Source organism: Pollachius pollachius, assembly GCF_949987615.1.
Source record: "Pollachius pollachius genome assembly, chromosome: 15".
In the NCBI taxonomy this organism is placed as follows: Eukaryota; Metazoa; Chordata; class Actinopteri; order Gadiformes; family Gadidae; genus Pollachius; species Pollachius pollachius.
Window position 1 is genome coordinate 11446906 of NC_136948.1, and position 16058 is coordinate 11462963.

A 16058-nucleotide genomic window follows, 5' to 3' on the forward strand; every position below is an offset into this window, starting at 1 on the left:
CTCTCATATTTATATATTTATATATATATATATTCGGAAAATAGCATACGTCCTTATCGGATGGTAGGCGGAGTCCTGGCATAAGCATAAAGCCTAAATATAGCAATTATCATAAATGGCCAGAGGGGTGGGGATGGAGCAACAGACAAATCCGTCCAGCAGGTGGCAGACGGAGACCTCTCTTCCAGCGCTGCGCCCTTTGTTCTCTCATTTCCTCCCATTTTCTCTAATTTACGATGAAGACATTTGGATGAGTCTTAAGTCCTGTGTTTCTATCATTCCCCGTCTCCTCTTCCTGGAGCATGACTTGGCATTTTAATGCGCCTGAATGATTTGTTTCGTTTTTTAAAATGTTTTTCCTCATACACACCCCTCCACCCTCCACCCCAAACCCTCCACCATGTACACCCTGACCCACTCCTGCTCGCTTGAACTCTCCCCTGCCTTCCCTGCATGGGTCCCGATGACAAACTCCTGAATTATGCTCGCATGAGAAAAGTCTGCAACCACGGCCCGGTCAACAAGTCTGCATACCTCGCTCACAAAAAAAACACTTATGGAGGGGGTTTTATGATCGTCGTGGAGGGAAAAGGTCACCACGCAAGACAGGAAATAAATAAAATGCCGTATACGGAAATATACACAATCAAAGGGGTCGCTGCCATGTGGCGCTCCCATAATTCATAACGGAGTCGTTTTTAAGTGCCACCTGTAGCGTTCGCACATTGTCGTCACAGTCCATGTTTCAGTGTTGGCCGCAGTAACGTCGGACAGCTCAATCCTCTGGCTCCCTGCCCAGGTCTGGCCTGTAACTGCAGCTAATGAATCATAGCATTGGTGCCAAACGGGACGATGGGGAACGGGGAGAATATGGACCAGGTATGGAACCCCACCACCCCGTCTTTCACAGCACTTTGACCCCGGTGAAAGGCGTCCGGAGGGGCTAGTATATATCTACGACCCCCTGCAACACCACAAACCTCCATCCGTCATTAAGACTCGAGGCAGCAGCATAACTTCACCCCATGCTGGACGCACTATTACCTGGACTCTTGAACTCTCCTCGCATGGCGGAGCACGGGGGTTACACTCTCCTACACAATAACCCCGACGAGATGCAGGGGGTTTTCACAGCCGTATACACAGACGCCTACATAAACATCCATCTCCTTCACACACACACACACACATGCCCAAAGTGTAACTAACACACACACACACACACACACACACACACACACACACACAGGTTCTCGGTGGAAGCACCGCCGTAAATCACACCTGTAAAAGCTAATTTGCTACTAAATGTCTCTTCATTCACAAGGGGTGTTTATTGCCCAGCGCTGCTCCACCAAATAATTTAATGCACATTTAGTTCAGTATACTACTCTGGATACATGGACCTGGGAGTGCATTGAAAAATAACACCTAAATATAACTGTTATTTATGATGTGGTTCCACACAGACTGAGGAGGACTGATGACTAAAGAACCGATGACCGGATAAGTGTCCTAAGAGGTACAGAGGTGCTGTCGAACACAACGGCATGAAAGGAATAGAACACGTTCAAGGTAAGGAGGTGAAGCAGAGGAAGGGAAAGGAGAGGGAGCTGGACAGGGTGGGGGGGGGGGTTCTGTCATGGCTCCTCCCGTGTAATTGGCTCCAGATGTGGGGCAGTGTGGCCCCCTGCGCCAGCGAGGCGTCAGGGCTGCATTAAGGGCTGAGCCGAGGGCTGATGGGGGGGAGGGGGCTCCCAGGGCCTCCCCCCTCCCCCAATAAACACACAGCCCCCTCAGAGCTCAGACTAGGCTGCCTTGCCCAATATGTCCCCATCACTGCCCCGCGTTACGTCTCCTCCCGGTGCCCTATGAACCCCACCCAGGAGCGGAGCGCGTCCTCATACACAAACAGGACTGGTTCATCTACAGAGATTTAAAGCACAGAGCACACGCCCGCCGGCACATAAAGGTGTTACTCGCTATGGCGACAGCGGTTGTGGAGTCAAGGCTCTGTTGTTGTGCGTGTGCCATTGTGTGCCGTGCTGATTGTTGACTGACACGTGTAATGAGTCAGCCAAGCCTTCCTGGGTGTTTTTTAAAGAGTCGCCAGTCGCAACATCGATGAAATGATAAAAGACTTCAACGGCCTGTGAAATGTGTGTCTGTGTGTGTGTTGAGAGAGGCTTTATAGAACATGAGGCTCTGGGCGTTCAGAGAGAGCTGTTGGGGCTAAGCACAACACTCCTCATCCACACACGCACACAACAGAGTCTTCCCGACGCCGTGGTGAGCCTGATGACAAAGCCGCTCCCGCCGTGATGTATTTACAAGGGAGCGAGAGTGAGAGGAAACCACAAGCAGGCCCACAGTCCTCTAGCACTGCCATTGTGGCCATGTAACAACGCAGGCAGTTAGACGCCTTTTGTCTTCAAATGAAGTCAATACTGCTGAGACGTGGGGTGTTACCACAACGCCATGAATGAATGTGCATCTGTGATCTTAAACAGAATAACAACAACAGAATCCGAGCCCCAGGAATGCTGTTACTGCGGCATGCAGGTCTACTGATGGAGCGGAAAGCGATTCGAGAGCAGAGGAATAAAAACTGAAATGGGGGGGGATAGAAGAGCAGGATGAATAGGAAGAGTTGGAGAGCAATTCTTCATCTGAGCCACAACGCCGCGTCCTCAGCGGTATTTGTAGACGGTGGCGTTGTGGCTCCATGGACCCCCTGCCCGGCGCTCCATGAGAGCCCCTTCTCCAGGTGGGGGGGAGGGAGGCTATGTGGCGATGGGACATACGGGTGTCAGTGGATGGATGTCTGGCTTTCTGTTATGACATAACAGACCCTTCTTACGCACTTATTGTATGTTGTACGTCCTGGCACTTAAAAAAAGTACTATGTGTCTTGTAGCATCTTATCTTAGCTATCTTTGTTGTATACGGGGAATGGTTTAACCTAGTGATTGTTAGTGACTGCGCTGTTCCATGAACATTCTTACTGTACCGACAGCGATATATTGTTGTTTCTCTTTCTTCTGACAAATGTACTTATTGTAAGTCGCTCTCAATAAAAGTGTCTGCTAAATGCCCTAAATGTACAGTAAATGTCAGCCAAGATTAAAGATGTATCTAATCTTACAGAAAACGAAATGACCAAAGGTGTGCTCTCTGAACGAGGCCAGAGGTTCCCTTCTTCAACTTGAGGCTGATTCCGAGGCACACCATATTGTGCACCTCAAAAGAAGGCTGAACAATTCAATGTTTAATTTGTGTCAACAAACTGTGAAGATGTGCGCATTCGGTGCCGAGCGAGGAGAGAGGTCAACGGGGGAACGTGGGACCCGACCAAGTCCAGATTTTCAATAACAAAACACATTTCTAAGTAGACAACCAACACCTCCTAAAACAATAGGCGGGTGGAGGCTGCCAACGGGGGCCTAATTTAAGACCACCATCCCTCCTCCACCCTGGTCCATCTCCTAACCCTAGGAGATGGTGTTGTCATACTGCTGGAGCAAGGCCCAGGGTGCGAGTGAGTTTAACTAAACAAAAATACCCCCTCCCGGCCCAGTGCGCCTGCCCCCAGCCAGCCTCCATTAAAACAACTGGTGTGTGTTAACATCCACCGCACATACTAAACGCTAACCCCCCAAGAAATAGCAGTTGTGTTGGGCTTAATGGCACAGAAAAGTATGTTTTGAATGGATAAAACACACTCTTCCGGCTCTAGGTGGTAATCTTGTGTCGAGTGTGACAAGACAGAGCCCGATCGCTCACGTTCACAAGGCTTTTTTTTCAGCCAGGTAGCCATGGCGACAACAGCCTGCATCGCTGACGACGGTTTGTGACGGTGTTAAATAATTACGTGGCATCTCGAATGTGTTGGGAAGTGTTCTGTCGAAAGGCCTTCGTACGCCATTAAACATGGATGAGTTCAACCACAACCCGCGGCCAGATGAAGACAGCTGGGGCTCTAAAAGTCGGACCTCCTGTATATGCTAATACTGCGGGAGACCAGGAGCCGGCTTTAAGGGGGTGTGAGCAGCGAGAGGCCAGTGTTTTATGGGCGGGACCGGGAGGGAGACTAGTTAACCTAATTGGTCCAGATTAAAGGCAGCAGGGGGCGGGCCATGCTGCCCAGGCGGCGCGTGGGCCGTCCAACCGCACGAGGATTACAAACAGAGCATTTGGCTCTTATTAGCGCGAGACAGAGGCCCCCAGCCCCGCGCTAGGAAACGGGGCCCCAGAACCTCACACATACCAAAGCGCTGATACAAAAGCGAACCCGCGGCTCCATTAATTATAAAAACAAATGACTTGAATACACCTTTAAAAGATTCTTCCCTTTATTAAGATTCAACATGAGACAACAGAAGATATGCGATTCATCCTGCCTCTAATCGGTCTTTGGTATTTACAGGACACTCACTACAGAGTAACGGAGTGCTTTAAGTGTTTTTCTATAAAATGTGGACCTGAGGGTTTTGGATTCAATATCTCTTTAAAAGATTACATCAAAATATCAAAGTTCTGGCCAGAACGAAAATGACAACAAAAACAGTAACAGTGACTTGGTGCAAGTGGAGGACAGAGTGGTGCAAATTTGGGCAACATTTGAGATAATCAGAAGGCGATAATCAAAGACTGTTTACGGTGAAACAAGAACCTTCTAGTTGGTTTCCCAAACCGGGTGATCTCCCTCTTATTACAAAAAAAAGAATGAAAACATTTCCTTTAAAAACTCAACCTCATTTACAATGCATATAATTATAATTACACAGTAGACCTTAAAATATTAGGCCTATTAACTGAATTAAACAAAGATTACTGGCCAACAGTCATAAAATAACATTAATGTATTGTATTTGCAAAATATCAAGCACATAAAATAAAAGTTTTCGAAGTTATAAAAAAATATCCTCCGGGGTTTCAAAGTATAAAAACCTTTGGGGATTTCAATACATGAAAATGATCGACTTGATGACATCTAAAAGATGATTGCACAGTTTCCCTCTGTTTGTTGATTAAAGTGTCTGTTTGTTGATTAAAGTGTGTGTGTGTGTGTGTGTGTGTGTGTGTGTGTGTGTGTGTGTGTGTGTGTGTGTGTGTGTGTGTGTGTGTGTGTGTGTGCGCGTTCAGCTGCCTTGCACCCAGGTGATGATGATCAGACACAGGCTGGTCGTCCCCACAAACAACCCGAAGACCAGCAGTATCACGGCCTGAGAGACACAGGGACCACAGACGAGTTACTAGACAACAGACGGGTTACTAGACCACAGACGGGTTACTAGACCACAGACGGGTTACTAGGCCACAGACGGGTTACTAGACCACAGACGGGTTACTAGGCCACAGACGGGTTACTAGGCCACAGACGGGTTACTAGGCCACAGACGGGTTACTGCCCCGCAGCACAATGAGCCACCTCATCGTCTGAAGTCTGAGACGCCGTCACAAAATCATAGTGTAGTGCAGGAAACTCACAGCACTAGAGACGATAATGCCTGGAACTCTAAAAAAACATGATGAATATATTTATTGTTTTACTATACATATCATTTAATACAAAATAGAAAATATACACATGTGCATTATACATTCGATCCTGCTATCGATATGTAATTATTCTCTAGGTAAATGAGCTGTATTTCCATGTCGGGAGCCTGTGTGAGTCTGACTTAAAGATGTCCAGACTGGTATTGTGACGATGCCGTTTAACAACCAATCAGGTGAGAGATGATTACTCACACCCACGGACTCAGCGGAGCGAAGAGGTCGGTTGCTGAGCTTGAGGTAGAATATCCCAGGATAGACGAACAGGAGGCAGGTGGACGTGGTGGACCCTGGACAACATCATCATGAGTTATCATCATCAGGAGTTATCATCATCAGGAGTTATCATCATCAGGAGTTATCATCATCAGGAGTTATCATCATCAGGAGTTATCATCATCAGGAGTTATCATCAGGAGTTACCATCATCAGGAGTTATCATCAGGAGTTATCATCATCAGGAGTTATCATCATCAGGAGTTATCATCAGGAGTTACCATCATCAGGAGTTATCATCAGGAGTTATCATCATCAGGAGTTATCATCATCAGGAGTTATCATCAGGAGTTACCATCATCAGGAGTTACCATCATCAGGAGTTATCATCATCAGGAGTTATCATCATCAGGAGTTACCATCATCATGAGTTATCATCATCATGAGTTATCATCATCAGGAGTTATCATCATGAGTTACCATCATCAGGAGTTATCATCATCAGGAGTTATCATCATCATGAGTTATCATCATCAGGAGTTATCATCATGAGTTACCATCATCAGGAGTTATCATCATCAGGAGTTATCATCATCATGAGTTATCATCAGGAGTTATCATCAGGAGTTATCATCATCAGGAGTTATCATCATGAGTTATCATCATCAGGAGTTATCATCATCAGGAGTTATTATCATCATGAGTTATCATCGGGATGATTTCTTTACTTCATGGTGCACAGACCCATGCCAAAACCTCAGTAGCATGAGGGCAGAAGATACTGGCAGCACAATATTGTTTCTCCAAGAATATAATCAAATTAACAAAATCATCCATTTTAATAATCATAGCTAAAGTAAAAGCATCAACCTATCAAAGTCAGTATGGATCCTAATTACCCCTCTAAATTTAAACTATTATCCTGACTGTGTTTGGTTTCCAACCTAATAAAGAGGATCCTGTGTAAGATGGTACTGACCCACAACACCGAAGATGCTCCTGAAGTCAGGGAGGAAGATGGTGGCCAGCAGCGCCGCCACCAGGATGCCCACGGTCACCGAGACGTGGCACAGCCAGGAGAACGGCCGGCCATCGAACAGCAAGGTGATCAGCGATTTACGGGCCTGGAGAGAGAGAGAGAGACACTCAAACGCATACACTCGACACACTTTAAAGAGGATACGGCCCTTAACGTTTCTCAGATGTTTATTATTGTTCACAGTCCCGATCAACCTTCTTCTTAGGCAGTCTATTCTGAGAGGGTGAAGACAGCTCTTTTAAGGCATTTGTCAATTTGCAAACCAGATGTTTTTCTTTAAGGGCCGTGATCCAAAGATTATTGTTTCGTCTACCATTCCTCTCATCGCTATCGAACTGTCAAGGGAAAAACAATCATACATTCTTGCCTTCACGCTTTAACCACATCATCTCCTCCCTTTTCTCCCCTTCCTCCTTTTTTACTAATATACGTTCTTAGTAAATCATTTTATTTTGTGTTCACTCTGTACAGCATCTTTGAGTATTAAGAAAAGCACTATATAAATCAAATGTATTATTATTATCATTATTATGAAAAAAACAACCACATGCTTTACAATAATAAAGCTCACATTAACTAGAACCCATCAAGGGGAGGATGCGCTTTGTCTGCTAAATAAAACGATGGGAGATGGAGTCATTGAGCGCCGACTCACAGGGAAGTGGAGGAGGGGCACGGTGAACAGCACCGTCCCCTGGATGGTCAGCCTGACGATCATCACCATGGGGTCCCGGGGGACCGAGGTGTCGTAGTTCAGCAGCAGCTCAGAGTCCACGTGGCCTGTCAGGGAACAGGCACAGCTGTGGCCTCTAGTTTCACCAGCAAGGCATGCATTCAAACGGTGAGCTACTCAGGGAGATGTTAGGAGGCCTACTGTAGAAGGTGAGGTAGCCGAACAGGGCGGAGAGCAGGTAGATCATGAAGCTGAGGCAGAGGCCGGTGTTGGTCACTTGCTGCATCCTCTTCTTGGTGGGCCTGGGGAGAGCGGATCACAACATCACAACCCAGCCCTCTGGTCCAGGAGGCCATCCCTCTGGTTAGACGCCTCACATCACACTGCTGCCCCTATAGGGATCTCTGAAGGTTTTAATCCTTTTTTAATTGTTTTTTTGTAGAGCGAGATAGACGGGAAGGTGGATAGGAGGGAGAGGGGAAGACATGCAGCAATGCTGCGGGTTGCTGCGGTAAGGACTGGGCCTTAATGTACTCGCTCAAATGCTACGGGCTGGTACTGACCGGTCGAGTTCGCAGTAGATGGGCAGGATAGCCGTGTGGCAGAGGAAGGAGAAGGCCATGGTGGGAACGGCATAAGCACTCTGAAGAACAGTCAAACAGAAGCAGGTAAACACTTGAGTAATTCACTCATCCTGGAGCAGGAATGCCTCTACTGAACAAGTTAACATACAGAGATCGGTCGAGGAGGCTTGGTATCCTAATCTTTATTATGAAATTGACCTTCTCTCTCTAGATATATAGAGATAGAAATATCTATATTTCTTGTTTAAGGATGAGGCTTGAAAACTGGATTATGGAGCAAGAGGACACTTTCACTTAAGCATTGTGAAATGTTGCCACAAATAAACTGTAAAGTGAAAAAAACACGGACTGGGTTGAAACACCCTGGAGCATTGAAACTCAGTGAAACTAATTCAATCCTTCCGGTATGGGGGTCAAATTATACTAGTACTCCAGTGGCGCGGTACCTTTCTGGAGATGACGAAGGCTTTTGGAGTACATTCTGATGCCGAGCTGTTTGAGATCTGCAATAAAAACAAATGGGAAACAAAAGGTCAAACATGGATGTGCTGAGGTCTATAGTTCTACGGGTGTATGGGTCTACGGGTCACTAGATCTACAGATCTAGTGACCCGGTCTACAGGTCTAAGTGGCAACAGGTCTACGTGGCTTAAGGTCTACAGGTCAGGTCTACCCGTCTGCAGGTCAACGTGGCAGTAGGACTAAATAGGATCCTAGAGTCACACAGAACAACAGCCCGTTCAGTGAACCGACGCCAGATCTGCATTCATAAGAGCCATGGAGCACTCTGTATATCCGTGAAGGTCAGAGTTCATTTCCAGGCTGGGGCAAGGTCAGCTGAACTTCCCCCCCCCCCCCTTCCCCGGACCGGCACCAGACACTCCGGACCGGCACCCCTCCCCCCCCTCCTCTGTTCCACATCAGGAAGGGCTGGCCCAATCAGTGCGCTACATCTCCTGGACCCTTTCCTAATCCCCTGGCCGTGACAGTATAGCCTCCCCCCCCCGCCCCGTGTGGAAGCCTCAGCCCGGCCCTTTGTACACACGGTGCAGAGTGGTCCCACAGGAAGAGGCCGTCTTACCTGGAACCAGTCGTTTCCCATGGTGCCGTTCTGGTGGAGGGGGCAGGGGATGGTGAACTTCTTGACGATGACCTGAGCGGGAGGGAAAGCACACATGAGGGTCTGTCGGAGGACCAGTAGAAAGTGGAACGGTTGAAGAATGAGCACCGAGGTCCACTCACCACGACCATGAAGTACATCATGAAGAAGAACGAAATGCTGCTGGTGTAGCTCAGCCACCCTGGGGAGAAACAAGATGGCCGCTCCGGTGAGTGGTAGCAAAGGAACCCAAACAGGGACAGGGGACGGGAAAGAGCGTTTCTTCATACCTATTCTGGTTAGCAACGCAAGTGGCAGCACCACAAACACGGTCACCAGGATCAGCAGGATACGGCCATCTTCGTACCAGGCACCCCTGGGTAAAGCGGCAGAACATGGACTCATTAGTTCAACAATACAGTCCACACAAGCATTTAACCCAGACTGAAGACAGAAATGGGTTGAGATTTTGTCCCCAAAGCAGCACGACCATCTCAGCCACGCTACACACATTGAGAAACCTCAACCCCTGCAAACCCTAACATGTATGCGATTCAAATTAAAATACTGCGTCGCTCAGTTATATGACCCCTGCATTCCTCTAGCTCAGTTCTCTCACAGAAGGAGATCAGATCTTTTCCGTTGATGAGGTTCTTAAGTCGTCGTGTTGGAGAACGTTGCCGGGGACGCGGGCGGTGTTGGCTGACGACATGCGGTAGGAACGTGGGCCCGGCTGGGGTCGGGCCGGGTGGCCGGGCAGGGCAGGGGCCCTCACGGTACCAGCAGGGGGTCCCCGAGGGCCGGGCTCCGTGGCTGTTAATGGGGCTCCCACCAGTCGGCAGCACCTGCTCTCGCCACGTCAACACCCAGTGACCCCCGGTTGGCAGTTTCACAGCTGCAGGGTTTACCGCAGGCGCTGGCGGTCTCGCCTCTCTGTCTACAAAGATTCTGCTCTTTAACTGCATGTCACATGCTGGACTGCGCTGACCCTTACTCTCTCTCTCTCCCGGCCAACACTGGTGTCACAATTGACTCTCGCCCAATATCCGTACTTCGCCAGCACTTGGCTCCTCTATGGCCCTGCTACTTCTTCTCCTTCACAGAGGAGTCGTGGTGCCAACACGGGTTGTGTAAAGAAACCTCAACAAGCGATTGAAGGCCATGCTTTGAGGCAGAGAGAAGTTATGGTTAACAGGGATGGGGGGGGGAGATACATGGAAACCCATGAAATGCATTGCATTTCATGGGTTTACAAGCCACAGAGCAGGACTCAGTCAAGGTTGGAGCGCCGTTGCCAACGAGTCAATCTCCACCAAGTGTTACAGATTAGCATAAATCCAGCCAACACTGCACCAACCGAAACCCACAGCTGTCCTCTGTGACCTCGGGCCTTCTCACCCGCTCTGAGCGCGTGGAGACAGAGATACACGGGGCAGAGCGTCACCAGGACAGTGGCGAACGCCGCGGAACCTCAACGACAACTTCCAATCACGACGTCATTGGGATTAATGAGCCAGCAGGCGAGCTCTGGTTTGGGGAATAAAACGACTCATTTACTGAGGCTTTGTGGGGACCGAGTGTATTAACATCCCAGAGCCGCTCATTAACAGAACTGTTTTGTTTCGCTCAGCAGCGAGCTGTAATTAGAATGGCAGAACTGATATCCCCTTGTATCACTCCGATCCCGGGGAACATGTGCGAGACGTTTGGGGGGGGGGGTGAACGCCGGGCCCTAACACGAAGCAGCTGTGCAGCGGTGAAGATTCAGATGTTGATGGACTGGGGCTGAGAGCAGCGAAAACACACGCTTTAAATCCGTTTTGCTGATAATAGAGCGATGGAGGTTACATTCCTGCCCCGGGACGCTCCGCCTCGCCCCCTCCCCTGAAGGACACGGGCTGCCGGGGAAGGGTGATGAATGGCTGTCCATCACGTCGTATACATTTCCTCTGGGTCTGCTCCGTGTTACACTACACCATACGCCCCCCTCCAACCCCGACCGCTCAGACAGTGCTCTACTGTGGTTTTGCCCGCATCTCTACTTCTACTGCCACATTTCTCATACGCTCCTCATCTCCGGGACTAATTCCTGTTTGCGTAGCCTTGTGGTGCGAGATGGTCGATTTGCAGTTGTTTGACAGCCAAAAGGTACTATCTAGAACCTTCTGGGGGTTACAATGGAAAGTGGTGTTTATCTGAGCGCACGTTTTAAGAATCCATCAGGCTAGTCTGTACGGAAGAAGTCGTCCCACCGCGGCCTTGGCCATTTTTTGTGGCCGTGTTTATCATCATCTCCTCGGCGTACTTACATCGTACTGCCAGGGCTTAGGAAGCTGCTGATGGTGGCCGGAAGCTCAGACTTCAGGATGAACATGTACGACGTCATCGCTGCAACGAGGAACACAGCGGGTTTAGAATGGTTGATAAAACACACAGGTCACAAAACCACTCCTTCATATTCAAAACACACAAACACACTAGAACATGATGTCACGGCAGCGTACTATATATAACACACACATGCATGCTGAGTTGGGAGGGGGGGGCTGAAGGGTCACTGCGGCTCTGAGCTCAGGCTGCTGGGTGGGGCGCCCAGCTCCAGCAGGGATCACCCCCAAAGCCTTCTGCAGAGGAGCAGACATTACGCAGACGCTGTCTGCCGGAGCCGAGGGGAAGCAGCCAGGAGAGAAGAAGTGGCGAGGGAAGGAATGCTAACAATAATGATCCCCGACGCTAATCCTGGACCTTCCCCCCCACCCACCTAGTTAGGAAACAGGAAATCATCGGCCTACGTCTCTGGTGGGCTAATCTATCCCCCCTCAGCCCCTGCATGCAGCCAATCAAAGAGGACACTTTGGGTCACTTCCGGCCGGGCAAAGCGGGCCCCCGAAGCATCACAAGGAGAGGAGTGAAAGTGTGTGGTGTGGATGGAGATGTGGTGGGGGTGGAGTTGGAGGTGGAGCAGGAGAAGAGGAGTGTGTGTGTGTAGCAGGAGAGGAGGAGCGTGTGTGTGTGGTGGGGGTGGAGGTGTACCAAGTGGGGTGGAGCCTGTGAGCCGCAGCTCAGGGGAGGTAAAGCGCAGGCGCTGGAGATGTAAAGGGGTTTGTCGGGGAGTCAGCCGGAGCCAGGAGTTCCCTGGAGCCTCCCAGCCTCGAGGGCAGGTCCTCTGCCCTCCCCAGAGCCGGCTGGACTTTAAATCCCACAGATCCGCTCATTGTTGTCTTTAGAAGATTCCTTTAACAATCTCCGTGACCACACAGACGCATGAATGGCCCGTCCATCACTAGAGGAAGAGTCTAGAAACTCTTCCAGTAACACTTTGGTGGACAGGTGTGACTTCAAAGTTACTTCACAATAGCTACCCTGTTTTTTAATTGACAAATTGTCCAACACTCTCTGTAAGGAGGAATTTTTCCATCACGGTTTAGTTGCATGTGGTAGGGGACCTCCAGCAGGGCGCTAAAAGGCAGTGAGACGCTACGGAAACTCATCCGGGAGTGGTACTTACATATCCAAACAAAAACAGACCCTGGGCAAACAAACAGATCGTATCGGTCAACACTGGAATGCTATCGTAGCCTAATAATAAATAGTCATGATAAATCCTATTAGGCGGAATCTGTGTAAACTCTGTGTGTGTGGTCAGCCTCACGGGCACAGAGGGGTGGATTCCAAATCAGGCAGAGGCGCTCTCATTTCATTACGTGGAGAGCCGGGCTGCGAGCCCCAGCCCAGCCCGTCATTAGGGTCAATTGGCTGAACAGCCTTCAGCAGCATAGATGAGTGTTTACTCAGAGTGAGGCTAATTGTACCCTTATAAAAAGGGGCCAGGGGTCTGGACAGATGCAGGCTGTTGTAGTGGCAGCTCTCACACATACTGTCCCATGCCTGGAAAACCGCAAACATACCAGAGGCAGTGCAGTAATCCAGTCAGCTTGGCTACTAATGTCCACAGATGAGCCAACACCTAAGCTCACAGTTGTGTGTGTGTGTGTGTGTGTGTGTGTGTGTGTGTGTGTGTGTGTGTGTGTGTGTGTGTGTGTGTGTGTGTGTGTGTGTGTGTTGAAACTGTTTGTGTGCGTGTATATATAAGTGTATGTGTATGTGTGTGCGTGCGTGTGTATATATAAGTGCGTGTGTGTGTGATGGATGGAGATGGGAGGGCTAGAGGGGTTGGGGGAGGGGGCGTCCCATTAGGTTACTCAACACTGGGGGGGAGGGGGGGGGTTACCATCAGTGATCAATTAGAGGAGGGCTCGGGTTTCAGGCCACGGGGAGAGGGCAGCGAGGACAGCAGCACAGGGTTAAAGGTTATCACCTAAACTGGGCAACAGCTTCCAATAGGAAAAAGCTGTACCTCAACACAAACTATTTGGTGGCCAGTAGGGGGCGCTGTGTCACACTGAAATGAAAGGGGGCCTTGCCTAACCTTCCTGTAAACAGTTACAGCTACAGTCTTATGCTCAAAGTGTGTAAAGCAATAAAACAGTCCTAAACATGTGACATTGTTAAAATCTGATTGTTAATGTTCAGTGCATCCCAGGTCAAATGTGACTATGGAAAAATGTTTTATATTACTACTACTTCGTTTTCCATTTCTGTATTACATATTAGTTTGAACCCCATTTAGTGCAAGATGAACTTTATGAATAAAGAAACACTGCAATCTCCTTTCAATAAGCCTACCGAGAGCCGTCAGTAATTGACCAAGAGATCACAGCAGCCATGCAGCGAACGTCATACATACAGAGAACACCCCCTTGGGTTTTGTCAGGTGGGAAACGGTATGACTGAACAATGTTCCTGCTGTTGGGAGATGTCTGGCTGTTGATAATAATGTGCTACTTGTAAAGTGTTCAATTAAACGAGAAGTGTTTTAGCATGTATTCTTCCTGTATCGACCACACATGTGAATGCTGCAAAGTGGAAAGGCTTATAACTTACCTCCAATGTTTTGGGTCAGAATGCTGAGTCCAACCAGAATCTAAAAGACAATTAGGAATTAGCCTGGAAGTAATGATAAGCTAAAGACACAGATAATGAATGTCCTAACTTTTCAGAGATTACATTTCTAAATCGATGTATGATAATAATAACACCCATACAAATATGTATGACACCAATACAAATATATATGACACTGATATATTTATGTTGAAGAGTGAACTTACTTTCCCAGGCTTTTTTAAAGCTTTTTCTCCTAGAGCTTCATACGAATTGATACCTAGGATACATAAAATAAACTAATCAAAATCAATTATGCATTTTAGACCCATTATTGCCTTTTGAAAAGACTATGAAAGGAAGTGCTTGTTTAGGTATAATGAATCAATAGCTGTTCATATCCTGATCAACGTGAACTTTTCACTTCCCTTTGTCTTCATTGATGGGGAAATCAAACTGAACAATGGCAGATCAGATACCGTTAACTCAGACCACTGTTGTACACGTCGCACCTCATCAGCTGACTTCCAGATGTGATGCTTCAGCGACAACAACGTAACAACTCACAAAAGGTGAAAGAACAATGGCCTCGTGGTCTCTTACCTGTCTGGTCACAGAGCTTGAGGAGCAGATGTACAGAGAAGCCCGCTAGGCCGGCCACCAGCAGCAACAGAACACTATGGTGGAACGGCACACAGAACAAACACAATCAGGCTCTTGTGACTCAGTCACAGAAATAAGCACATGAATAAAATATGAAAATCCAATGACTTAGCCGTCACAAATATAACATATGGCTTACTTACCAGAAACCCACTATGCCAGTGTTAGCCATAGCGAACGCCAACCCCAGGATGCCACTGCCCATGATGGCGCTCATCAGGTTGAACACGCAGGCAGCGAAGGGTGTTCCTTTGACACTGGGCGCTTCTGTCGCCTAATCACCAGCATAAGGAAGAAAGTAAGGAACGATGTTATGTAGGTGCATGCTCAACACAGATGAGCAGCTAAGAACCGCATTAGTACCCACAGCCACAACACAACACTGTGGTGGAATGTGGGGTCTAGGAATGGAAACGGACGCGATAAGGTGGGATTTGATTTGAGCCACTGGACAGCTGCCTGGGCTTGGGATAGGGACACTTCCTACCCGGAATAGCTTGACCTCTTTAATTGGGGATATCCTGGGAGGTGTAATTCTGGTGTCAGATTCAAAACAAGCTCTGAATGACCCTTGGACTGGAATAATTGGACACTCTGGTGTCATAAAAGATGGGAGAACCACCATGACATTGGACATACATTGGGCAAGCAATTAAACATACTAGTATAACGAAAACATACACATCGGACAGAATAGGAAGCAAGACACTAATACAGACCCTTTTAAAATAATAATTTAATAGGTTTAGTCAACTTTGCATTCTAACCTTACCTCACAGTTATGTGGTCACTATTTGACCCACTAACATATTTAAGGGGACAGAGCAATGTAACAAGCTTGATATATGATATTACTTACATTCCCTAATAAAGGGGTTGCTTCGTCATCTCCGATGTTCGAGGTAGTAGCATAGTTTGGAAGGTCACCGCTTTCATTGCTATTGATGCTCATTCTATCTAGTTACAAAATGTTGAAAAAAAAACAGCTAAAAAATACAGCACTTAAGCAAAAAAAAGTTGAGCATCTAGCTTTATAATGCGAACGGAATTCCTTTTAAAACGGAGCGTGTTACTTCCAACATAATAAATCAAACTTCTGTAAGCACCTTACATTTAAAGTCTGAAGCAGAGCGATGATGCGTGTCACATGACCATGTTTCTGTCGCGTTTTGAGACGTAGGAGCCTAGTATCCAATCAGAGGTCAGCGTTTGGATCATTCATCCAATCACACAGTCCGCCGAAGGGCTCGGGTTGATGACGCGGGTCAAGCGTGTGTGCTCGAA

At 48.0% G+C, this 16058-nt stretch overlaps 1 protein-coding gene across 1 annotated transcript; it reads right to left on the reverse strand.

Moving 5' to 3' along the window:
* Window positions 1-4389: 4389 nt before the first annotated feature.
* slc38a6 (solute carrier family 38 member 6) lies at window positions 4390-15857 on the reverse strand. The gene is made up of 16 exons (XM_079752404.1): window positions 15634-15857; window positions 14918-15048; window positions 14715-14788; window positions 14339-14391; window positions 14112-14151; window positions 11477-11555; window positions 9458-9543; window positions 9311-9369; window positions 9150-9221; window positions 8515-8571; window positions 8048-8127; window positions 7686-7786; window positions 7467-7591; window positions 6752-6896; window positions 5752-5846; window positions 4390-5222 (listed from the first exon to the last, which is right to left on the reverse strand). Exons 1-16 carry the CDS (start codon window positions 15724-15726, stop codon window positions 5139-5141), a joined length of 1374 nt encoding a protein of 457 aa, XP_079608530.1. The 5' UTR covers window positions 15727-15857; the 3' UTR covers window positions 4390-5138.
* Between the last annotated feature and the right edge of the window lie 201 nt (window positions 15858-16058).

What these genes read in the sequence shown, in the direction of transcription:
- slc38a6 (XM_079752404.1), bottom strand. Translation starts at nt 15,726, where the DNA reads ATGAGCATCAATAGCAATGAAAGCGGTGACCTTCCAAACTATGCTACT. An exon ending in ACTGGCATAGTGGGTTTCTG is followed by an intron (nt 14,789 to 14,917) that starts GTAAGTAAGCCA and finishes GTTCCACCATAG; the next exon opens with TGTTCTGTTGCTGCTGGTGG. An exon ending in CCTTCGTCATCTCCAGAAAG is followed by an intron (nt 8,128 to 8,514) that starts GTACCGCGCCAC and finishes ACTGTTCTTCAG; the next exon opens with AGTGCTTATGCCGTTCCCAC.